This window comes from Amblyomma mixtum, chromosome 3 (genome assembly GCF_055824585.1).
Source record: "Amblyomma mixtum isolate Tamu chromosome 3, ASM5582458v1, whole genome shotgun sequence".
In the NCBI taxonomy this organism is placed as follows: Eukaryota; Metazoa; Arthropoda; class Arachnida; order Ixodida; family Ixodidae; genus Amblyomma; species Amblyomma mixtum.
In genome coordinates this window covers 173,703,298-173,728,675 of record NC_143014.1, presented here as the reverse complement: position 1 = coordinate 173,728,675, position 25,378 = coordinate 173,703,298, and the positions used below count along the sequence as shown (strand labels likewise).

The 25,378-nt window shown below is 47.7% G+C and overlaps 1 protein-coding gene across 8 annotated transcripts in view; it reads left to right on the top strand.

Annotated features, from left to right (window-relative positions):
- LOC149352734 (serine/threonine-protein phosphatase 4 regulatory subunit 1-like) overlaps positions 1–25,378 on the top strand; it is an 83,784-nt gene that overhangs the window by 18,560 nt on the left and 39,846 nt on the right. For all 8 annotated transcript variants that reach the window (XM_089581952.1, XM_089581953.1, XM_089581956.1 and 5 more), the window contains exons 4-9: positions 11,666–11,772; positions 13,399–13,541; positions 13,670–13,730; positions 15,626–15,711; positions 21,859–21,963; positions 23,982–24,047. In XM_089581952.1, the coding sequence (XP_089438078.1) occupies positions 11,666–11,772; positions 13,399–13,541; positions 13,670–13,730; positions 15,626–15,711; positions 21,859–21,963; positions 23,982–24,047 (568 nt within the window). The remainder of the gene's footprint in view (positions 1–11,665; positions 11,773–13,398; positions 13,542–13,669; positions 13,731–15,625; positions 15,712–21,858; positions 21,964–23,981; positions 24,048–25,378) is intronic.

The window sequence follows — 25,378 nt, the reverse complement described above, 5'->3', positions numbered from 1 at the left end:
TTCGCAGAGAGCGCCCTCTGTTCTGAGTGCGTGTGGCGCCTTCCTGCCGCATTCAACGCTGAGGGCGATGCTCTGCGCCCCCCTTTTTGCCCGCTCGCTTGCCGAGCGAATGATGCTGACCCTGGTCACACAGTAAGCAGTGTTGCCGTACTATTGTTGGGGGGTACATTCGGTTTTTCGCAGTCTTGACGTGCCCGTTCTCCGTAGCAGGACGATGTTGTCCGGTAGCGTGGGGGAACATGGCGCGAGGGAGTGCATACCCAGTACCGTTAGAGCAGCGCGTGCAGGCGGGCGCGTGGGAGTCGCTTGAATAAATGAAGGCGCGCGGAGCCGACCCTAGTGGTCGGCCGCTAACTCGGCTGCTTCCTGCCTCTGGTGTGCGAGCGCGTCCTCGGGGGAGGAGGGTATTGATTAAATTCCAGCCGCTACGTTTTTCTCTCCTTCCCAAGGGTGCTCTGCCGAGCGACATCTGGAGGTGAACAAACTCTGGCCGGGCGTCGTACCGTCCCCATAGGCGGTCGCGTAGGTGAGGCCGCGTGGGCTGCTCCTTCCCTCTCCTCCGCGGCCATCTGGTTCCCTTATGTTTCTCAGTGATTTCTTCGCCGCCTCTGGTTCCAAGAACGCCCTCCCCGCTCTGCGTCTACGCTAGTCGGAATTGAGAAAAAGTACGGTGCGCAGTGGCTCGTCGCTTATCCATCGCGACCTTGTTGTGGTTGGACCGCTTTCCGCCGTGCTGTGCTTTTTGTGGCAGCTCATGCGCATAGTTTTCAGATGCCTAGTCTTTCTGCAAACTGCATTGAACGCCAAACAGTAACAGCTTTGGGTAATAGATTGGCAACCGTGGCAGTGACACGACGCGATCGGCATAATCCTGAGCTGGTTGCGCACAACGCAAGACGCCGTTACCGACACTCTTCAGTTGTACACGTTATTGAGCTTGTGCCTGCTAGCTAGAAAGGACAGGGCGCTGCTGGGACGGCCAGTGCTGGTGCTTTCTGGCGCTGTCTTCTGCTCGTGCCACGCGGTTTGGGCCGTGAATACTGGTGGGAAATGGTCGGTGCAAAAAGGGCGGCTTAGAGCTCGGCGGCGCCCGAGTCACGTGCTGTGGCAGGAGCACGGTCGTGTTGCGAGGGGGTCATGTCTATCGCCATGATTCGAGGTCGGGTGGCATGCACGCATGTAGGTCTTGGCGTCAGTGCAGGGATGCATTGTTGGCTGCATGTCGCGGGAAGCGTGTTCCGGTGAGGGCCTCGAGATGGTGTTGATTGATCGCCGTGTTTACTCTCAGCGCTGTCGAAGGAGGCGAGGGAGAGCAGGAAGGATGACTGGGCGAGGGTCGGTGTCATCGACCGCCAGAATGGGCGCATGGCCGCGGACCCCGTGACGCATGCGCCGTTGGGAGCGTCACGTGATGTGCGGGGATGCCCGGCCTGACCTTGCGGGCCCGGTTCTCTGCAGCGCGAAGCTCGCTATCTTTCCCGCCTTTCTATCGGTTTGCCGCGCGGCGCCCCTCCCCGATTTTTTGGCGCCAAAACTTCATGGCGGAGTCTGTGCCGGGGATCTGTAGTAGCGAGCCTACTCCGCGTGCTCCCGGCGCGCTGCCGTGCAACGCTTTTCCCGGTCGGCCGTTGGGGCGGGTCGGCAGGCGCCACTGGCGTCGCACGTGGGCACGCTTAAGATGGCGGCGTTTCGCGGTCTTCCCCGCGCGTGGTCAGCAGCCGGACTGGGCGAGGAGTGGCAGGCAGCCTTACTGGCTCACTTACCCGCGGCGCATTCCTGGCGTTCTCAATGACCCGGGACCGGATTTCGCGTTCCTGGGGCGCCGCTCTCTTGCGGGATGACCTCCGCCGGCGCGCTTTGTGCGGCTTCGCTGCGGGCTCACGCGCGCTGCCTGGGGCGGAACAGCGCGCTTGCCGAGCCGGTCTCACCGAGGGGCATTCATCGGCACCTACTCTCTGCATTCCTGCGAATCTGCGCAAGCTTTTTCTTGAATTAGCGTCACTGTCTCGCTACGAAAACGGCCAAGACGACGTTGGAAGAGACCGGCGCTCTTGATGTTAACCACGTAGCCCAACAGTCGTCTCGTAGAGCTCTATCATGAGACCATGGCGAGAAGCAACTCGGTATAGAAAGCGCTGTTTGGGGAACGCTGTCGAGGTTGCCATGATCCCAACACTGAAAACTGCGCTGTAGCAGGCTTGTGTGAAGCTGTTCGGTCCTGTCACCGTGACTGCGTTCGTGTGGCGGCATTTCCGAGCCTCACGTGGTGTTATCGGAACCCCGTCGCTCAGCTTTCAGTGGCAGCTCGTATGGCTTCCTGCCTTCCTTCTCACCGGATGCCTTTCGCTCTCTCCCATTCAGTGGAGTTCGCTACGAAGCGGACGCGGAAAGGAACACACGTGTGTGGTAAGCTCTGGGCTGATTAAGAGTTGGCCTTGTTCAGCATTGCAATCCGCTAGCGAACGTAAGTTGCGTACGAGCCGTCGGGTATCCGACTTTTGGGGTCATCTCGAGCACTCTCTTGTGGGGAAGCGTCGCTCTGTGTTCGTAGCTTCTGCAGTACAGCAGTAGAGATGTCGTTCCCCGAGTGTAGTTTATAAGCTGTTTTCTTCGGCAGTGTCGCGCCTAATCCTCGTGGGCTGACTTGCGCTTTGACACCACGCCAGTGAGGCCTGCTCTGGAGCCCGGCGTGTGTGACATCTGTGCCGATCCGCGTGTTGGGCTGCGGCCGGTTTTCCGCCTATGATCCGCGCGGAGGCGGGGGGACGGCTGCTCTGGTCGTCGGTGTTGTCTGTCTTTCGTCAAGCCATGCGGCGCTACGACATCTCCGTTTTCGTATGTGGTGCGGCTGTCCCCGCATGACGAACGTTTCCGGTGACCGCCCTCCCCCCTCGGCGGAGATGGATGCCGCCCGTCTGCTGGAATGCCGCCTGTTTGTTTTCTTTTCTTTCGCGCAGCCCCGCGGCTGAATTGGCTGCACTGGTGGGGGTGAGGAGGAGGGAGTCTTTCTCCTGCCCCGCTCCAAATCTCCCTGCTCGGGCCTGTATCCGAGTAGAGGGCCTCCGAGATCGCCGCGTGGCTAGCCGCGCCCTCTTGGACGCAGTGCTGCTGCCCCTCGGGGAGGAGTGCACGGGCGCGCCTTAGCTTTCGTGCGCCCGACCTGTGGTGGGGGACACCCTAGGGTCTAGAAGATATCAAATGGCGAACTGCTACTTTTTTTTTTTTTCGTTCGAAGCGCTGTTCGACAATTTACATGCTCGAGGTTGCTAGCATCCAAAGCTCCCGGGCTGGAATTTACGCACATGCGCAGCAGGTCCGCTCGTGTTTCTTGTACTTCGCGGGAGGCGACGGTGTTCTCGCGGGTTCCTGTCGGTTGAGGTTTCCAACACAAAGCCTTGCTATTCTGATGAGCAGGGAGTTCCAGCGGATGAAATTTTCACATGGTCGTGGCTTCCTCCCGGTTTAATGTGCGCAGGGTGCTGAACCGTATTTTCAGGTTGCTGCCGACCACTTTGTATGCCTGTGTGCTGTGCAGTGTCTTCACACGCTGTTACACCCCAGGTGGTTTAAATTAACCCGGAGCTCTTTACTATGGCGTTCTTCACAGCCCATGTGTCGCTTCGGGGCGTTGCACCCCACCTGTTACTCAAGTTGAGAGGTTGATTTGATTTTCGTATTCATGTCCAGCGTTTTTGGCCAAATATATTGAATATTGGAGCATTGCCAAGTACTGTTATGGGGGTATTGAAGATAATGGTCCCTTCTTCCGATGCGTAGCGAAATCATTCTTTTCAAGTTTTTCCATCGCTCGCATCGTGCAGTTAAGACTGCCGTAGAAAAAAAAAAAGGGTAACGTTTTTGACGAACGTGAAAACAAGAACAAGAAGCCAACCTGCAAATCTGTTATCTCGAACTGAGATCGCGATCTCGCACGGATAGCGTTATCTCGATGCGATCACGAAGCTGTCGCCCGTTGTGAACGTCGATCGTTGTCGTTTTTATCCGAGTTACAAACTGGGGACCTTCTCCTGTCCGTCAGCGATTTCCACGACCTTAGAGGTGGTCAGCCTAGGTAGAAACGCGCCTGCTTCAGAGTTTCACAAACTCATGGTTGTTGTTCGATAGTGGTAGCCTCGTGGAAGTCAAGTCTGCTGTCTGGACTGTGTGAAGGAGTAAACGAGAGATAAGGCGTTTGGCGAGAGAGGGTAGAGAGGGAGAGGGTAAGGTGTCTGGCGTTTGAAAGCGCGCGGAGCGAAAGCTGATTGCTGAACGATCGACGCGCTTTGGGTAGAATTTCAACTCCGACATCGGCGATGAAAACTTCAGCACAAATTGCAAAACTAGAAGCGGTATTTTTCGCATTAAACATTAGGTAAGCAAACCCCGGCGATGGTCACGCTGCTTGCATAGGAAACAAGCTAAAAAAGTTTTCCCTCAAATATTAACCACATGCTGCCTCAAATATGAACATAAATTCCTAATCGTGTAGGCAAATGAAAAGCGAGACCAGTGAAATTTTTCAGTGCGCTCTTTCCACGGAGCAACTAACCGCGCCTTGTGCTGTTTTTTTTTTTTGATAAGAAGTAAATGTTCGGCGGCAGTTACAGTTCGTCCCGCGTGATTGAGCGATTCGAGTGACAGCTGCGAGGGTATGGACAAGCGCGCGCGTCGATATAAAGCCTGCCTTTAGTGTGTCTGTTAGTCGTGTTCTCAGAGATGCTTGGTAAAAAGTAATGCATTTTCGGGGTCCTGTATGTGTTGCTGTTCCCATTTTCGCTGCATAGCTCTGCTGAAAAAAGTTGTATGATGCAATAACCTCATAGTTTGTCATACAAATGTTAATCATTTTTCAAAATCATAAATTTGTCATACAGTATCATACAAATTGGAGGACGAGCGCAGCGCAGCGACAAGCGTCGGAAAACACGCAACTCGATGGCCTGTCGCCTGCTGTCGATGGTACTCGCGCTGTTGAGCTCAGCGAAAGAAAACTGCGCGAAGGGCCGTACCGGATGCCGAGAGAACTGCGTTCTCTGATTGGTTACACCGACCGCAAACCAGCGACTACTTCCGGCGCGAGCGAGGCGCAAGGATAGGGTGTCTAGCAAGGGTACGTTGACAAGTTGGCGGCGCCCTGCTCGCCCACTTCGGAATAAATACATGTCACCGCTGGATTCTTCGAAGCGATAGCTCGCTGAAATGGTAGCGGTCCGCTTTTATTTCGCGCACACTCGCCCATGCGTAAAAGTATAAGCGATAACTAGCCCCCGTTTTTCATATAATTTGACGATTTCCAAGCTCTTAGACCTGACTAAATGCAGTGTTCTCCTCATAGCAACGACGCTTGGCGAAGCAGTTCTCGAGCTTTTATTCATTTATTACATTTTCTTTTATTGTACAGTTTTTCTTGGAACGGAAAAAGGCTCGCAACGCACACACCATAGTTATCAGTAATTGCTAGGGGTGTGCGAATATTCGAAATTTTCGAATATAATTCGAATATTATAATTTTAGTATTCTATTCGAAATCCAAGTATTCGTGCTTCGAATATTCGACCCGACGCGAATATTCGTACCGAGCCGAATATTCTATTGCGAGCACCGGCGTTCATTTCGGTCCGCAAGTGTTATCGACATAGACATAACAATATGGCGGCGCCCAGAGCAATGCGTAACGTTGGGCCATGCCGTAGCTGACTACGCTGGTGAGCTTTGTGGCTACACCTGCGAAGCTGGTATAGTCAGAGCTGTACACGAAATACCTCGCAATACGTGCCAGTTCAGTGCCAAGTAAAAGGGCATTTTTGGGGCTGGAGAAGTCGCTTCAGCTAGAAGGGAACAAACTACTACTGCTTGACCATGTGGAGCAGCCGGTGTTTCCCTTCACAACCTTTTATGTTCATCCCAGCAACGCGCTTTTGTGCTTATGGCAAGCTAGCCTTAATCAATGCTGTGTACTAGCCATCTTCTCTGATATTTCTACTCTTCTAAAATTAATGTTCGAGACTTTGTGTAGTGGTTAAATGCGTCTGTCCTTGATTATTCGATATTCGATTCGTATTCGAAAAATTTGATATTCGCACACCCCTAGTAATTGCGGATAAAAATTTCTTCAACCCACGTTGATGTCCTTTGACGTCTTGTCAATAGATGGCGCTACCGTTTACGCATGCCCCTGAGGGAGCTACGCCGTGGCCAATTAAGTGTCGTGTTGACATTGTTTACACTGTACACAACGCTGTAAGCGATGCGTACTCAAGCTTACTGCGGACGCCGTACTAAATGTGTGTCTGTCAGGCGCGTAGCATCAGCACCATTGCAGCAGGAGGCGGTAATCTCTTCAGACACGCCGGCGGCCTCTAGCAGTGCTCCACAGGCAGCAGTGAACACTCCCGTAGTGGAACCATCCAAGTAAGAGCCATGTAAAGATATATTCATACAGCAAAACTAGCGCTGTAACGTTAAAAAGGACCTGACCCTCGCAGCACCGGATTCCGTGAGCGTGACGGACGACGGCTCGCTGGTAGTGTGCTACTCCCTAGTCGTCGCTAGGCCTAACTTGTTTTGCAACGAAGCCATGGCGGGCAGCGCTGTTGAATTGACCAGCGGTATTGTAAATGGTCCACTCATGGCACTGCCTTACTGACTACCCCCATTGTCTCATAATAAAAGAAAGGTGTATGATTGATTTCAGCGACGCCTTAGCAGCGTAGCTAGCGTGCAAGCAGGTCGGGTGAGCCGCGATGCCGCTGTGATCGTAAACTAACTTGTAGCGGAGTTAACTCCTCCCGTCAACTCTGTACAGGTCAGTGAACCTCAAGAGGACTCATTTTTGTCATCCCCTTATCCCGAGGCTTATTATTTACGAGAACAAGAAAGCTTAGCCCGGTTTTCTGACGCTGGCTCCAGGGATCCGCCGCAGATAAGTTACCTTGGCGCGGACGGCTTGCGGGAGGCGCGCCGATGTGTGCACTACGGCAGTGAGGCAGTGCTGCCTCCGAACGGCACCGTCGGACGGTACTCTAGACACTACGTTGGAAGATAGATATTTGCGGATGCCGCTTCGCTCTACCGATCTGTTGATTGCCGCAACAGGAACGGTGGCGAACCGTGTGACATGGTCGAACCGTGGTTAGCGATAACAGCAGTTAAGTTCGGTAACTGCGGTGAGAATGCCCGTGTGACAAGGATATTAGGCTAGTTCGTGGAGCCGCCGCAGTCTGCTTTCATTTCCTGCGTACTGTGTTAGTGTGCATCTGTCACTCCTCCTAGAGCCTGCATCTCGTCCAACTGTGGACGTCGTCGCGCTCACCACTGGCGCATGCGTTTCTGCCTGCACTGGTAAACGCGTGCGCTATGTGCCAGCTTCACACCGGTCACGTAGCAGCGTGGCCCGAGGCGGCCGGCTGGGGCCTGGGTGCCCCAAGGTGCTCCGCTTTAACGAGCGCTCGGAACGCGTCAGGCGGCATTCTTCTTCGCTGGGGATCAAGCGCGGTCTCGCGCCCACAGGCCTGCACATTTTAATGCTGGCCAGAACCAGTCTATTGGCCAAGCTCAGCGTTGGGAAATACGAACAGCGCTTTCATGCAACGCGTCAAGCAGTGCTGCCGATTGAGCTACTTCGCTACTCTTTTGGGCAACTGTGCTGGTCGGCACTGATCCGGTCACTTTCTTTCTGAGCACTTAGTTTTTCTTAATCAGTTTTTCTGGCTGTCGTTTAGCTGCGTGCCTTTTTTTTTCTTGGTGGCTTGTGAAATGCGGTACACAACTGATTAATGCGGGGGTGTTGGTTTACAGTGTGACGTTGACTGGTCGCGGTGTATGGCGATTTATGGCCACTTGTTTCAAGTGCTTGTCGTAAGGATTGAAATGGTGCATATCGGTGCTGTATCCGCACGGAAAATGGCAGACGTGTGTTCTTCGTTAGCTTTGTCTGAGGGACTGCGTTTCTTTCCCTCCTACATTGAACAGCATGTCTTGTTTTGAACCGTAGCATATGCTTGCATTGACGAGGCGTTGGAACATCTGTTCGAGCACGCATAAATCCCGTACGTCGCATGGGCTTGGGGAGTGAATTTTTGCCAAATTTTTTTTTCGCCACATAGTGCGGCGCGACTGCGTTCGCCGAAACTCCGCGAGCGTGGGAAAAAAAATCCTTTCGTGCGAAAAAATTTCAGTTCTCAATAAAGTTATTGCTGTGCCAAAAAATTTTAGCCGAAAAAAAGTACCGAATGTGTCGCTCAGACTGGGACTACCGCACCTCCTTGCGAAACCGCTGTTTCCTTCGCGCACAAATTTACCCCGTAGCGGCATTTGGCAAATGCCGTGCTGCATAATTTTCCCTTGATTTTTTTATTTTTTTTTTCCGGAAAGCGGTGCCGCGCTGGCTCAGTGGTTATAGTGCTCGGGCCCGAAAGATGCGAGTTCGATCCCGGCCGCAGATTCGGATTATTCGGAGCCCTCCAATACGCCGTCGCTAATAGCCTGAGTTGCTTAGGGTAAATGAATTCCAAAACCATAAAACCATATTTGCATTACATCGAGCGAGCCACTGAAGACCGCGGCTGGCAGAGTGGAAACTAATGTGCTGTCTGCGTTGGCGCTGCTTCGAGGCCCGTTCTGCGCTATGGATGTTTTCCTTTCTTCTGCTAGATGCCATCCTGCTAAAAATCGGGAAGGTGCGTTTCCGAAGTCAGCGCAAAAAATCGTGGCAAAATCGTCTGCCAACTACTTAGGGTTACAATTTCCTTCCATTTTGTCTGTTGCATTGCAGTCGCCTTGTATGCGGGCATCGTTTATTCACTCGTATATTTGTGCTGTGACGTCGCCCATTCTACAGCATCATCGCAAGCTCAGCGCGTGTGTGCGCATACTGAGGGCAAAATTCGACAGTTGAGAAAGGTAGAAGGGTGTTCTGCCGTGGTTAATATGCCGGCGTAGGCTGGCTGTTCGTTCAGTATGGCTGTTGCTCCAGTTGGTCTGCCGGTTTCACGTGCGTTGCAATAGCGCTCGCTTGCGTTGGCACGAAAGCAAACATCATAATTAGCGATAGCAAAACGGCCGTCCGGAATTTTGGCGAAGGAAGGGTCTCGAAAGAGGCAAACGAAATTTTAGCTAGTTCTGAATTGAACAGTAAAATTCCGATAATCTGGACCCCCGCACACGAATCAGTCCCAGGCAACGAGGCGGCGCACGAGTTATCCCGAGCTCTTTACTTTCGGGTAACCGTAGAGACGCCCGACTGTCGGGGACTGGATGAGCGCGCGCAAACCGCCGGACCCCGAACTTCAAGCAACAGAGAGGCCGTTGCTTGCGCTTGCAAGCTGGGGATTTGCCGCAAAGAAACTAATTTCGCCTGTCTTTAGTCGCGGAGGCCCCGGCCCCTGTCCCTTGAGCCTACGCGCCGGGGGCGGGGAGTAGGGGGCATCCTGCATAGGTGGAGAATTTTTCTTCGGTTGAGGCGCGGTGCGGTCTTTGTTTTTGTTCATTACCCGCTGCGAAATAGAGGGCATATTTCTATCTTATGGGCGGGGTGAGGGTGGCGTTAAGGAAGGGCAAGAAATGTTGGCAACGCATAGTGTCTTGGGATGAAGATCGCGTGGTGCATTCTCGCACGTGGGTTTCTGGCGCCTGCGTCCTCGTTGCAACCGAGCACCGCGTCCGGGAACGCGCAATGAATGAAAAGATGTTTAATTTGGAGATTTCTTTGGAGCTAAAGAAAGCCGGAAAGATTTCGCTGAGGTGTCTCCTCATACCGTATTGTTCATCGTACAACAATTTTAGAGCTCTCAGGTGCGACTATGCCATTAGCGACAAACTTAGTGGTGGTGCACGCCTCTACATCACGCTGACTTAACCACCATTGTTGAAATTTAGAGCTACATGCGCCGAAGTGCCACTATTGTGCGAAATACAAGCGAGAATTTTTTGTTCGGTCGTGCGCGGGGACGGGTTTAAAGCGGGCGAATGTTCAAATTCCCGAACGTCAGGAACTCTCCCTTACCCAAGCTCCGGAGGAGTAAGTTCAGTACGTCCACGCTGAACCGCGCGTTGGGCCACATGTGAAGGCGCCACATCCCAGCAAGCCTTAGTGCCGCAATACGTGGATTTTCGTCGGAGTCACGCTTGTATAACCTGCAGGGGTTGGGCTAACGAGGCCGCAATGATTTTGAAATGTAGTGTGCGTAGCCAAAGGTCAAAATGGTGCGAAATGCATTTCCGTGAATTGCACATATATTTGGTGCTTGTTGTAGCGTAGGGCGGATTTTTGCTTTGCGAACGCTACCTGCTGCTAGCGCGATAACGTGCGGCACGCATTCGCTGCCCATTGACGAGGACGCGTTGCGGCGCACTTCGGTGCGAAAGATGTGCGGTAGCGTTTTGGCGGTTCGCCGGCAGCGCGGCGGAGCGCGCGTGACTGCGCGGCGGGTGGGTGAGGGCGCATAAACGGTGGACGCGCCCCCTCTTTGCCCTTGGCGCCCCGCGCTTCCCCTCGTGCTCTGCTCGCAGAGGACGGTCGAAGGTCATTGACCTTCCCTTTCGGGGTGCCTTCTCTCCAGCTGTATTGTATGTGGTTCTGCCCGCGCCCGCATTCTCTCCTCTCTGGCATGTTTCCTTGTGCCGCCCTTCTCGCCGGTCTGTTCATTCTGGGGAAAATGTCACGTGACCGGCACTCGTAGTGTAGTAGGCGGATGGCCGGTTCCCTCTTTCCTTCCTGGCGCGTAGTCGTGACGCGGCCTTTGCTCCGCGGCCCGCCGGCCTGTTTTCTGTCCGTGCTTCTGGTGATCCGCAGAGAGTCGCTGTGTGGGAAATGCTCCAAGTCCCTTGCTGTGTAGCGTTACTCACTGCTTCAAGGGTTTGTTCTGAAGCCCAGGGGCATTAAAAGCGCCAGACCAAAAAAAGGGGTGTTGCTTAAAAATGGGGTGATGCTGTCATGTGTGAATGCGGAGCCCTTCCACATAGTGTGAGAAAGAAGCACTTAAGCTGCTTGCACTGCCGTGATGTTGGTTTGCCAGAAGTACAGTGAAGGCTCGTTTGTTTGGCCAAAGTGTTGCCCACCATCATGGGGCCCATGGCGTCACGTGCAAGCTCTTGAATATGAGCAATGTAGTTCACTCTGGAACTAATGCAACACATTAGACAATAGTAATGCCCCTATAATGTGTGGCAAACACACAAGAAAAGGGTGTTTATTCGCTTTTGATGATGCTTCTGCGGTGAACATTTGCTGCAATGCCCTTGCACAGTGAAATGCATTCGCTGATGCAGGCAGTGGGCCAAGTGCAGTCTGTTTGTGCTGCTTCGTCTTAGCCTCTGTTTCAAGACCCTTATTGTTAAAAATGAAGCCTTGTTGTGGTGTGACGCCCTCCAGTCATTTGGACAGGGTTTCAAAAGCAGCAGCAACAGCATATGTAAAAATAGGCCCAATGCAGGGTTCATTTTCTGGAGACACTAATTATGGCCGAATCTTTTGGTCTTTGTGGCTAAGTAGACTTGCAGTACCTCAGTTTCCTGTGTTATTTTGATTTAGCAGATTGAGGAATTGAAATTCATCCATCTGGAAATTTATGAGGTGACTGCATGTTGGTAGTTGGGATGTTCTTTTCTGTGAAAATGTGATCACAGCTGGCTGCATTCTAAAAAGAAGCTTTTGTGTTTTGTGCAGACAGCTGGTGGCTCGGAACATTGTGGACACCTTGCGTGCTGTTGTTGACTCTCAAGAATCCGTTGATGCTGTGCTTACAGCACTTAGCTCACTCTCCTTGGACTGTGGTAAGCAGCATTTTCCCACGAACCTTGCTTTCAGCACTTCAGTACAGTTCTGAACAAAAGTTTACGGGATGAGAGCTTGGGGGAAAAAATTTTATTTTTGCATAGTCAAGTAAAGGAGTTTAACCATAAACCCAACAGTGCAAATGGACATGCATGCTCCAAGCACTGGAATGTTTTCTAATGCATACATTTGAGAATACAACTTTTATAGGTAACTTTTTGGATGGTACTCTTGGATAAGGTCGATAGCAACCCCAGGCACCTGCCACAGTGGCAGTGAGCCAAAGGTCGCAGGTTTGATACAGAGTAGTAGCTGCTTTTTGCCGGATGTGAAATGCAAACCCCTGTGCCATGTGATGTCAATGCATGCAAGAACCCCAGATGGAGAGCCCTCCACTGTGGTCTTTCATAGCTAGGGGTTGTGTGCACCGAAATCAATTTTCAAAAGATGGTTTTAACTAAAAAAGATGACTATTCTTTAACATGTGCGCAATACCTAGCTGGCTATTGATAGAAGTTGCTCTAGACAAAGGAGAAAATTAAGATTACATTAACACGTGGCATGACAAACTAGAAACTGCAATAAAAAAACGAGCAGAACTCTGAACAGGTGTAGTGTGCAGCACATCCCATATCTGCCTCCACTTCATGTCGTCACGTTACTGCTTTCTCTAGTGGCACAACAGACATATTGCCTAACTTGAAAGGCCATGGAAAGTGCAGTGTATCATGTACGCAGTTAATGGTAGCTAAGAATGTGCGCAGAATTTTGTATATAGTTGAGCCTTGTAACGGAACTGTTTATAACAAAATAATGGATATGATGAATAATGGATAGGAATGACAATTCCCCATGGAAGCACAGTCAGTATTGGCCATAACGAAGCTACGGCTATAATGAAGTAATTGCTGGGCGCCTTCAACTATGTTATAATGAAGTTCAACTATATTTTCATTTTTGCAATCAACTTCTGGCTCGGTGCAGTGACTTATTTTTGTTTTGGTTGTATTTTGTTCCTTTTCAGAGTTTTGCACATAGAACTCTGGCGTTTTTTTTTGCTTGGAAGTGTAATCAATAAGATACAGTTTGATGTATTACAATGACCAGTGTATCTAGCACTTCTTGAAGAACTTAAACAATTATTTTAACACTCAAAATGGGTAACTCTTTCACTGTAAGGAAAGAGCTTACTGGCTTTAGCACTTGAGAAGTTAACTTCAGTCAGTCACTGTCAATACTGGAGACGTGGTGCATACTGTGTGCATGACATTTGTGTTGTATTGTATCTTATTCTGGTAAGGTTCTGGTAAGGTAAGGTATCTTAAACCTCATAATATAGCGGAATGCATTTTAATGCTTCTGATTTCGGGTATTGCAGTACCTTTTTTCAGAGGTCTTGTTTCCCCAACATAGGGTCAGAGGTCAATTTCTTAACGTGGGCTTTAGTTTTTGGGATTGGCATGCGCTAGATGTGAAATTTGTGCATTTCGGAGTGCACTTTGGTTTTGCAGTGCGTACCTTATATTTCAATGGCCTGGGGTAGTTTTGCATGTCTGATTTTGGTGCATTAAGTCGCTTGCGTTATTGGTTGTTGGCTGGAGTTGAATAGTCATTGCATGTTCCAGAGCCAAGTGTACGGACGGAATTGGTGGAGCAACTTCCGAACATCGCCAGTTTTTGTGCCAGTGAAGGTGGGCTGCTTGAAAATGTGGTCCGAGAACATGTCGTGCCGATCCTGGTGCAGTACCTAACAGATGTTGCCAACCAGGTGAGTCAGAACATGGTTGCTTGGTGCGGGTCTCCATAGTTATTAAATTTTATAGCGCATTTATGTTCTTCGTTTTAATAACTTGGATTTTAATTGTGGCATTTTGCTTTGTATTGAACTCTTTTTAGGTCAGGAAGAGGACGCAGGTGTCCCTGCTGTTCATATTAGAAAGATCATTGATAGACCGCAGTAAGTCTTGTTATATATTTTTCTAGTTAAGGCATGAGGCCAAAAAGCCTTCCAATTCTGGGCAACCGTTTTCAAGCATTGGGATATTACACATTGTGTGTTCAAAGCAGTCATAATTAAGCCTTGCATTATTCCAAAAATGTGGCTGAATTCAATTTGATTAATTTGATCCAACTTGCTCTCAGGTATTTATTAAATTGGCCCAGCCGCCCCCAAATAATTTGGTTTGAAATAACTTGATTGCTATGGATAGATGCTGCTTTGCGTAAAATTCTATGGGATAAGCTATTTTGATCTATTGCTTGCCATCATGGCACATAGGCAGGCATATTTCGAAGGAATGCATGTGGACAGGCCAAGTGGTGTTGTGAACGTGTTGCCAGTGTGGAACTGTTAAAATTTGTAGAACGACTAATGAGATACGCAGAACAACCAACATGCCTGCGGCAAATGCTGTCAGAATTGATTGGTTATTACGTTATATTTTTTGTGCGCTCAGTATTTTATGAATTTGGGTATTGTCACTGCTTCAGAAGACTTTTGTGGAGTAGACAGTGATGTGATTGCTGTACCAATTGCACCAAATTCCCCCAAAGGAAAACCCTGCTACATGCTGCTAGGTTATGACAAAATATAAGTAATCTGTGCTAAGGCTGCGCCAAAAACTTCGTATTAACTTTTCAAAATTGTCGGACACCACGTGCTGTTCTTTGCGAACGTATACACATGGTGAATATCATGCAGGCCGGGCCTGCTGTCACCCCGCATAATGAAAACACAGGAGCGAAGTAAGCTTGCAGCACGCAGGATTTACTGTGGTCACCCTGTTGTGTGGAGGGCACTCTGGAAATGCACGTGGCAAAAACATTCACAAACAGTGCCAGTCTTCCACGACCTTCCACGTCCTTGCTCGGCTGAAGTGGGGAAACTGCACGCTGCCACAGAGTTCACAGTGGGCGTCGATTTTGGTGTTCGCTTTGTTGCTCTATTTAAGAGGCGGATAGTCCTCTAATTTTTTTCGGTGACATGGAACTGTCTCCCTGGTGCGTGATTTCCATTCTCCGGCTCATATTCAGTGCCACGCAAATTCAATTTTGCATCGCAGCATCTTTGCCTCGGGGGTGGGGTCATGTTGAATAAAAGCACTGCACGACGCACGCGAAGCCATATAGATGCAACACTGAAATCAAAACTTTCGAGAATGGCTAAACTGGATGTGGCGGCAGAGCGCACTTCATGCTGCCACCACATTCGGTCCAGTTGTCAGATTATGTGAATCTAGCCGTAGGATAACATTTTAAAAAGTTTTAGCATGGGGTATTCCGCTACTGTTAACCGCATCCATAGTGAACTATCTGTGGATGTGCAAACGGCCCTTTGGAGTGCACACTGGCCACTGTCATATTGTCATTTGGCTCCCTGTGGAAGTGGATCATGGTAGTCGATCGCGACTTATGCTCCGGAAAATGCAGCATGTATCTGCGTCAAATGCTCACTATTCTGCACCAGAAAGCCCCTTTGGCTGCTCGAAAAGCTGTTCCAAAGTGATGTTGGCCAATCACATCTCTGAGTAGATGTGGCAGTGCACTTAGTGCTCCATTCTTCTCTGTAGGTGTGCCAGCTTTTGTGTTCTGCAAAAGCAAAAATGTGGATCAGCGCTGCATTGCGCTCCACACTTGCGGCATCGACTGTACCAGGAACTCTGCATGTATTTATTCTGTGTTGTGTATTTAGTCTGTGTCTAATCTAGAGAGTAGCTGGCTGGTAACCATACTGTAACAGCCCATTCAGTGCAGCTTTGGTATCCTGAAATCATGTGGCTGCAGCTTTCCCCCTGCTTACTTCCGCTCGTTCACTGCCCTTCCTAACCTGTTCTCTTTGCTCCATTTTTGTAGAACAACTGGAAGAGCAGATATGCAGTCTTGTGGTGCATCTAACGGAAAGCGAAAATGTGGACGACTACCGCATGGAGGCAGTCACTGTAAGCTATTGTCATTCTTTTTTATTAATGGCGTGCTTGTGAGAACTTCAATCCTGTGTTCCCAACCAGTGATCCTAAACCACGCGCAATGTTGTTTGTGGAGTGGCATGGCAGCTGGCGTTTGCCTTCATTCCTTTTTCAGCTTAGCGTGGGGGACTCTTGTACCTAAGAGCAAGGGCTTTGGTTAAAGCATAATCCTGTTTTCGGGAAAAGGAAATGTTGTGTTTTATAGCCAAAGAAAGTTGAAATGGAAAGTGGAATGGGCCTTATAATGTCTAATGAAATGAGCATGGGAATGCTGCACACAAGCTCCAAAAACATTGACACTTGTCTTTATTTTGCTAAGTATGAGAAAAATTTTAGGTTAAAAACTTTGGTAGTTGGCTTTAAGATGTAGCAATTGGATAGCCCATCTATGCCTTTAATAGGCATCTTTTGTTTGAATTTTGGTTACATCATTCTGCATGGGTGTAGAATGGATTACTGTGTTTTCTGCTCCGATTTCTCCAATGCCCCTCATAAAAAAAAATCGTTGTAAAATTGTTAATGAAGCAAGCGCTGGTTATAAAATCCTTGAAGCTTGCATTGGCAAATGGTATGCTCCAGAAATCTCCAATTGCATTAGCAGCTTAAAGGGTCGGTAACTTTTAGATAAGACATTGGTAAACATGGAGCACTGTGTGTAGCTTGCCTGTGTCTGGTATGAAGTGTAGCCTCATATTGTTACATGTAGTTTTTTTGGCTTCAGCAGCTAAAAAGCTTTTGATATCAAATTTAGGTTGGAGATCGCCCTATTCATACAAGAACTGCAGTATTATGGTGCTTCATTGGTTTAATTTGCTCCAACTCTTTAACACTAGCCTGACCTAGGATCCAGAATGAAAGCAGACAGATTGCAGATGAAAAATATTGCAGATTTTGTATGACTTGTGCAATTTGAGACCTACTTGAGATGTCATGTCCACTTTCGACTACTGCTATTGAAACTACATATAAAACGAAATTCAGTTATAACTAATTACCAGGCGTGGTGGATTCCTCATGCGGATCCATATTTACTAATCTATTTTGCTACATTAAAGAAAAAATGCGCACAAAGAAAAGTTGGTGTGTAGCGTTATTGAATTAATTCGTGTACTCATCTAAGCTGCATGTGGTGATTGATTTTGTTTGTAACATTAAAAAAATACCATCCATATTTTATCTTGCTTCAGTTCATTTATTAACCATGTAATTGGTGTCTGTGCTTACATACGTGATGTTGCTGAATGTGCTGTCCAGATTTTCATCTTGGTAACTTTCAGGTTAAGCACATTGCATGGATGTGCTCTTTGCCCTAGTTTTATTCGAGCTATCAGTGTGAAACTTAAAGTAAACTAGACTAGCTGCAAAAGGTTTTTTGCCTGGTATGAAGTATTCTTATTTTGCTGTTTGTATTTCAGTTGTCTTTTGCATTTGGTTTATCTATGGTAGTACAACCTATAGTTCCTTCACTTTCTGCATGAATGGTCTGCCCTTGCCATGATTTGTGGCTTGCAGACCACATGTTAGTAACATGAGGGGACTTTTTTTTTCTGCTGGATGTTCTGCTCGCTGGTTACTTTTGAGTGGCTTGCAGTAGGTCACTTCAGCTTTGCACTTAGTAGCCTGCAGGATCCAGCATAGTTGTACGCTTACCCCTGATACTTCGGGGGTTGCAGTGTTGATTCCCTGAAAGACATGGGTAGTGAGATGAGTTCTGTAGCATTGCCATCTCACTACCTTGTCTTTGTTGGAAATAGCACATGCAGTGTCAGCGGTGCCTCGGCCATTGCACCTCAAAGCACCGGAAGAAGCCAGACGTTTTTTCTGTGCAGCCGTCAAAGGGGCTGCGAAATGTCTCTGATGGCTAAGCATATCACAGCCACCTTTGATGAGCTGTACATGAATTTGTTTTCATCGAGACTTCAGGAAAGCGGCCACAAAATCCTCTTGAGGAGAGACCAAACTTGGCCTTATGATGCACTGAAAAATGTACAACAGTGCTGCCAGTCTTGGTGCATCATACTTGGAAGTCTGGCGAGGATGCCAATTTTGGGCAGAGCTGTTATGCATGCATTAAGCCAGTAAAACCTGCTTCACAGTGAATCAGCAAGCTGTCATTTGTCTTGGCTGTAACACTGCATAGGTTGTATTGGCAGCAGCCTTTCTGTGGACTTCATGTTATTATGTACCGAAATTTTTGATGCAGGATGAATTGATGGCCTACTGCCTGGGAGTTTCTTGTCCATAGCTCTTAAATAGAAAATACAGTAAAATGTCGTTAATTCGTAGTCATTGGGACCAGTGAAAAATATTCAAATTAACTGGATTTTTTAATTAACCGAGCACAGCAAAATAATAGGACCCAGGCATAAAATTTCGTTGTGGACCTTACACTGCCTTGTAAAAGTAACCCCCCAACTCGTAGCCCTTGCCAGGCGAAGTTTACTCCACATATTAGTCGACGCATTGACCCTGCCCTCGCTGCGTCCCGGTGCCGCATTTGCTTTGTAGTTTCCCATAGGATGACATCGCAGCATGTGTGCAACTGAAAGCAGTAAACGCGTAATGATGTGTTCACCAGGCCAGCAGTCAGACCAATGGAGATTTGCTCTCGTGCTACCTACGCCATTTGAATTTTCTTTAGCGGAACTGATTTGCTTGCGAATTAACTAATTTTTTTTTATGCATGGAGCCATGTGTCCTGTGGGCAGTGGGCAACACCGGGAGCGTAGTACCCGTTGCTCGTCCAAAGCTGTCTTGATTTCCCGAATAGGTCTGCTGTGTATAGGCCGAGCCCTCCAATTTTCAGGTAGTCATTTTTCTGAAGTCACTTATATGCGACAGTACTGTGGTAAGAGATTTGTTTTGTGCAGTAAACTCGTGGGTGCGCAGCAAGAATGGTTGCATTGCTGGACACTGACTGACACAGCTACTGGTTTCCCTTGCTACATTGCAGTGAAGCACATCTCTGCTTGTGCATGATTCGTCAGTTGGTAAACATTTCTGTAGTATGGCTTTCGTGGTGGGAATACTGGGGCTGGGGTGTTTCGCATGTCAAGCATTGGCATCGCTCTGTGTTGCTGCCTTGTGGCTCCGAGGGTCTGTTGTGTCACCGGTTTGCGGCTAAATCGGGATTGGGCATTCCCGCATAGCATGCAAGATTTTCCAGTAACCCAGGCTGGTGCAAGTTGCAAATTATGTTTGGATTAAGATGTGGATCTGTTAGTGCAACAATATTTAGCACTTCCTACTATCCTGTGCTGTCCACATCTGTTGGCTTGGTGGTTTATGCAGTTACTGCAAGGGGGGGGGGGCTGGACTTCAGAGGCTTCTGCCACTGTCACTTTCTCACACACCACCATGTGCTTTTACTGCCACTGTGTGGTTTGCCTCAAGATCTTGGCAGCATAATGTGAGCTACAGTCTCCATATCTGGGTGTGCTTGCTTTCTCATCCTCTTTTCATCCTGCCTGTCTGTTGGGTCAGCTGCTTGGGGCACCACCGCATATGGGGTAATGTGGGCATGTGCCACACATTAGGTGCATTACTTGTAAGTTTGTGATCATGCCTGAACTTTCGACAAAAGCCTGTCAATTCCAACCTCAAGGGGATGCTTAAAAAGTTCAAATGAAAAATTTGTATGAATGAAAGCAGAAATGGAAATAGTCGCATTGGTCGTGAGAGAGGGTGTGAGGGGCGGTCATTGTTTGTTCTTTCCTTATTGCTGTTATATGTATACTGCATTTTTTGGCATCTAGTTTCTCAGAATCTTGTGCTTTCTCACCTTCCCTGCATCAAATTGCTCAGGTGTACTACTTCCTGTTGTGTATTGCGGCATGTGCGCCTGCGATACACACTTCAGAAGTTTTTTTGCATGGTGAGCTCTCTGCATCCTGGTGAAACTGTGATGCTTTATTCAAATTATCTGCAAGTTCGAAAATAACAAGCTTTCACCACAATAATTTCTGTCAGCAGCTAAGAAATGCATAAGTTTGCACATGCTGTAGAGTGCAGCTTACTGGCCTAAGTTATGCATTGTACAGCAAGTGCAATGTCAATGTAGCGGTGTGTCCATATGTGGCAATGGAGCATTATACGCTGCATTATGATATGCTCTGCCAAAATCCAAACTCGTTGCACTTTTTGTACATGCATGCATTCTCTTTATGGTGTTCTTCCATCTTCTTAATTGGTGTCATAGAAAAACTTGGTTGAGTACAAGGCCTCCAGTCTGGGGCTGGGAGAACGGATTTACCATGAGGGCTTATTCAAAAGTTCAGCACAAAAGCTAGTCATACAAAGACATGCTTGTTGGGCACTCATATGAACGAACTTGTTAGCCGCAAGGAGATACTGGTGCAAAGGGATGTGAACTGTGGGTAGCCTTCGTGCTGTCTTGGCTTAGTGTATGGATAATATATATATATAGCTAAGTACATGTACAAAAGTGACACACCAGTTGTACTCAATGTTAAGTTCTTTGCAGCACTATGGAAGCAAGCGACCTCTTCAGCCAATCAGGAGAGTGTGTTAAACATATTCTTCCCTGCCTTGTCATCTGCTTGTCTGCTTGCAGGGTATGCAGATACGGGTCCCAAAATAGTAGACTCTTTCTGTGTACTGAACACTAAAGAAACACTAGGCAGCTTCAAAATAGAGTATTCACGCTTACGCATGCTAAACGCTGTCATTTTGCGGGACATTACCCTGTAAAGCACTGTAAAGCATGAGGATAGAGAAAAGGAGGGCATTATTCGGGCATTTCCACTTTCGCGCTGCCTTTTGCTGATCTCCCGCGGGTAAAGGATCTGGTTAGGACAGTTGAGGTTTTCTTCTCATCGCTGTCCTTATTAACCAGGCAAAAATACATAGGCTCTAATCGCCTTTCTGCATTTCTATCCTGCCAATCGTCCGTATAGCGAGTTTCTATATCAGTGAGGTTAAATACATTGAAAAAACTAAGTCCCCATAAAAACTGTCCATAATTTGATTTGTCCACAATAACAGGAGTCGTATTAACGGGGAATGGTTGTATTGGATTGATAGTGCATGTTTGATTATAAAGCTTCAGTAGAAGTGCCGTAAATCATACGATCTCCATTTTGTCGCAGTCGTGAGCGAGTAGTTAACATGGAAGCTCATTAAAATTGCGATGCGCTTTTATATCTTCCTAGTGCCTCTAATGCAATTTCCAGCATTTTGCATGAACGTTGCTGCACAGCCAACTGTGAAGGCTGCTGTGGTCAGGGCATCAAATTGGCTGTGGTTTGTCATTTGTTTGATATCATATCACAGCCACCTTTGATGACCCTGGCCTAGCACAACTCGCCGTGAAACCCACCTGAGACTCAGCAGGACCAACTTGGGCTTTGGAAAACTATTGCTTGCTGCACTTGTTCGTCAAAGTGGTTGCGATGTGTTGCTGTTACTTTTTCATATCACAGCCAGCTTTGATGAGCAGTTGGCATGCCTGTGTCAGCACACGCTCATCATTTGGAAGGGGTCCACAAAGTGCCTTTTTCTTTAGTTGTAGGTGTTTATGCTATGTTCCTGATGTAGACTCTGATGTAGACTCTGATGTAGACTCTGATGTAGACTCTGATGTAGACTCTGATGTAGACTCTGATGTAGACTCTGATGTAGACTCTGATGTAGACTCTGATGTAGACTCTGATGTAGACTCTGATGTAGACTCTGATGTAGACTCTGATGTAGACTCTGATGTAGACTCTGATGTAGACTCTGATGTAGACTCTGATGTAGACTCTGATGTAGACTCTGATGTAGACTCTGATGTAGACTCTGATGTAGACTCTGATGTAGACTCTGATGTAGACTCTGATGTAGACTCTGATGTAGACTCTGATGTAGACTCTGATGTAGACTCTGATGTAGACTCTGATGTAGACTCTGATGTAGACTCTGATGTAGACTCTGATGTAGACTCTGATGTAGACTCTGATGTAGACTCTGATGTAGACTCTGATGTAGACTCTGATGTAGACTCTGATGTAGACTCTGATGTAGACTCTGATGTAGACTCTGATGTGGTTTTCCAGTTTGCTGCGGAATAGCAAGCAGAACTGTATTTTTTGCCTTAAACACTTATTTTAACTCTTTCAGTTGATGACTAAGATGGCACCATATCTTGGAAAGGACACAACTGCCTATTTGTTTCTGCCACGCTTTATCAGTCTGTGTCAAGACGCCTCATTTCACTTACGCAAGGCAAGTGGGGAAACTGCATGAGCCGATCCTTACTAGCATGCTAGAATGTTGTTCCCATGGTAACAAGGTGGTTGCATAATGCATAGCACCACAACTCTAAACTGTCAATCCGGCTTACATATCCCTGTCTGGCAGCTGTCAAAGTCGGTCCACTTAGTTACGACATTCATGTAATATTTATGGGCCAACCGTTTGCTGCAGAATGTTCCAGATGGTGTCATACGATTCAGTGTTTTCGTGCAGCATAAATTTACTAGTTAAGTTAGAGCCTAGTTAGTTGCAGAGTGTTCGGGGTGGTGGCGGTATACGGTTTCGAGTTTCGTGCAGCACACACTTACTAGTTCAGTCAGTCTAGCTCTCGGCAGGGATTTGAACCAGTGACAGGTGTGTTAATGTGTTAACCTGTGACAGCCTGCCGCAAACTATCATGCCAATGCGTAGCAAGCGTGCAGCGGCGGCCAGTTTTGCGCACGGGAAACATTCTACATTGTCCAAACCTTAGTCTTTGCTAGTCAGTTTTGAGGCTGGGGCACTTGGCGAGCTTAGCAAGGATGCAGTGCAAAAGTGTCTTTCTGAGACGCCCGTATACAGCACTGCTGTCAGCGAGACTAAGTCTTCTATCTGCTCGTGGCCAGGAGCCATACAAGCGGGCAGGTTTAACTAAGGAGGCTCTCCAGCTCTATCAGCTTGTGATGTTTCAACTGACGTCTAAGGAACCAGTGATCACTGCATGTGGCGGAGGCGCAGCTGATGAATGCATCCCATGCGTAAGATGAGATCGCGTGTCTTCCCATAGTTGTCTCAACTGTGATCAGATCTTTTTGTGACTTGATGACTTTGTGACTTTCCTGAAGTGGGCAAGCCTCGCTGTGAATGTTGACTTCCAGCGGTAGATCGCGAGTGCTCCACTGGATCACGAACTGAGCGCATAACTTTGGTAGAGATGGCTCCCTCCCATTCTGCCAATGGAATGCATGGGCTCCTGCGGGGGGCAAGAAAAGCTCTACGCTCGGGCAACATAACGACACCCGTCGAAGCAGGGCCTTGCGTCACCAGCGATTCGTCCTTGCCGCCACACTGTCTCTCATGTTCACGGCAAACAAAAGGCGCATGATGCTTTCGCTTTGTTTAGCGTGTACGTGTCATGTGACGTAAGAAAGCGCGGAGGTTCAAACAGGTGAATGATGTTATTGCCTTTTTATTTACTTATGTGGACACGAAAAAAAAAAACATTTGAGACTGACAAATGTGTTGGCAATGAAAAGGAAGTTTGATGAATCTCAGCCGTCGTGGGTGGGCAAGCTGTAGACTGACAGTGGAACTTGTGTTCTCTTTGGCTGCTAATAGGACAGGCTTGGTGGCTTGTAATGCTAAAAATTGGATGCCGTTGTGTATGCTTAAATCGCAGAAGCATTGAGCACACTGGCATTGGCTGCACAGTGTTGCCCGACATCTGCATGCTAAAGATGTCAGTGGTACATTTTGTGCCACCCAGTGCACGTAAGGGCAACTTCTCAGGCGGCATTGAAAATCCCAGTGAGGCAATGGCTGATTTGATTGTGCTTGAAGACTTCGATGCAGATTGAGTTCAGTTAGGATGAAAGTGCCTGTGTGACTGGTGTGAATCTCTGGTTGACACCTACAAGCTAACTCTAATGCAGTTAACCTCTTCAGCACTAATTGTCATATTGGCATTCCAGGTCTGTTCAGCTTTATCCAGCTCTGATGAGTCTGATATACATTTTGTTCATTTCAAAATAAGCATGAAAAGGCAAGATGCTTTCATCACAGCAGTAAAGAATTGTTCCGCGTATGGGACTTCTACCTGTTCTGCATGTGAAATGGGTCAAAGAACATAGGTGTCCAAGCTCATTCACCTGACAAACCGAAGGGAAACAACTTTTTATTTTTACAAGCCTGAAATATGTATGCTATGGCCCAGACTGTCTCGAGTATCTGGCAGGTACTTTTCTGGAGCTGACTGTAAAAGTTGGAACGTTATGTTCTATATCTTCCAGGTCTGTGCAGCAAACTATGGAGACTTCTGTGGCATTGTTGGGCAGGAGTACACAGAGGATAATCTTGTGAGTGGCACGTTTCTTTTTACAGGGTTTATTGGCTAGTTTGTGGCTGCAAAACAATGCTTTATGCAGCATTGCATTGCCACACAGCAGCTTTCAGGCAGCTTTGTTTGGTTATAATGTGGTTGTTTAAAGTTGTACTTCTTTGATGATGTAGTTGGTATGTTTGCATTTTTAACGCTGTTATTGCTTTGAAATTCTGTTCTGCCCGTTGTATTTGATAGCTTATGGGAGTCCCATGTACCTATGACGGAGGAAGATATGGACTTGTAAATTCTCTATGCAGCAATGTGCTTGACTTCTGGGTCCAGTGGACTGGAGTAATGGACAGGCTATTATGCTATGGACCCTTTTCCTAATGGATTGGATTTCCGGAGTTGCACTTTGCTCTAATTATCCATCACTGACCATTAACTCAATCCTTGCCCCGAAAAAAGACAGATTTTGAGTCTTTTAAAAGAAAAATTATTTGGTCAAGAAATGCTAAATGCACTGAGCATTGTAATGCATCTAATTGTAGCTTATTGACTACTTCTGATAAAAAAAAAAACTCCACAGTTTTGTGTGCAAAGCGTTTTGGAATTTATTTATACATATGCTGGTAATACAAAAAAACAATACGAGCAAAACAAAAATAAGGCACTGCACAGAGTCAGAAATGATTACAAAACAAGTTAAATATACAAATATTGTAAATGTTCTTAGCTACCATTTTTGCCATTTTCAGCTGTGTACATAATACACTGCACTTTCTGTGGTCATTCAAATTAGGCAATTATTTGCTGTGCCACTTGAGAAAGCAGTCACGTGAGGAAATGAAGTGGAGGTAGATGTGGGCTGTGCTGCACTTCCCACATTTACCTGCTGTTGTTATAGCAGAGCTTGTAGTTTCTTTCTTTACTTTTTTTTTTTAAATTTGGGAATGGGTTTCATGGGCGAAAAGGGGGTGTGGCCTTCCTTGCGGGCGCATTTGGTAAAATATCTTGGCAGTATGTGGCAAATACCCTAAAGCAGCGAATAAAAACACTCATCATTTACAAATGAAGTGCACTGAATCAAATACAATGTGAACGGCAAAGCTAAACGCACAAGCACGCACTGATGGCACGGGCCTCGGACCTCTCTGAAGTCTTGCTATTGGGAACTGAAATCTAACCAGTCCACGTGGTTGTCTAACTCACTACTGGCCTAAAAAAAAATAGACTGCATAAGAACTGACAAAAGTACTTACTGTAGCGTTTCGCCCTTGAGGAGCGTGTGGCAAAACAGACGCCATGATCTGGAACCAGAAGACTACGTCCTGTCATTTTCATTTTTTATGGCGCTTTCTTGCA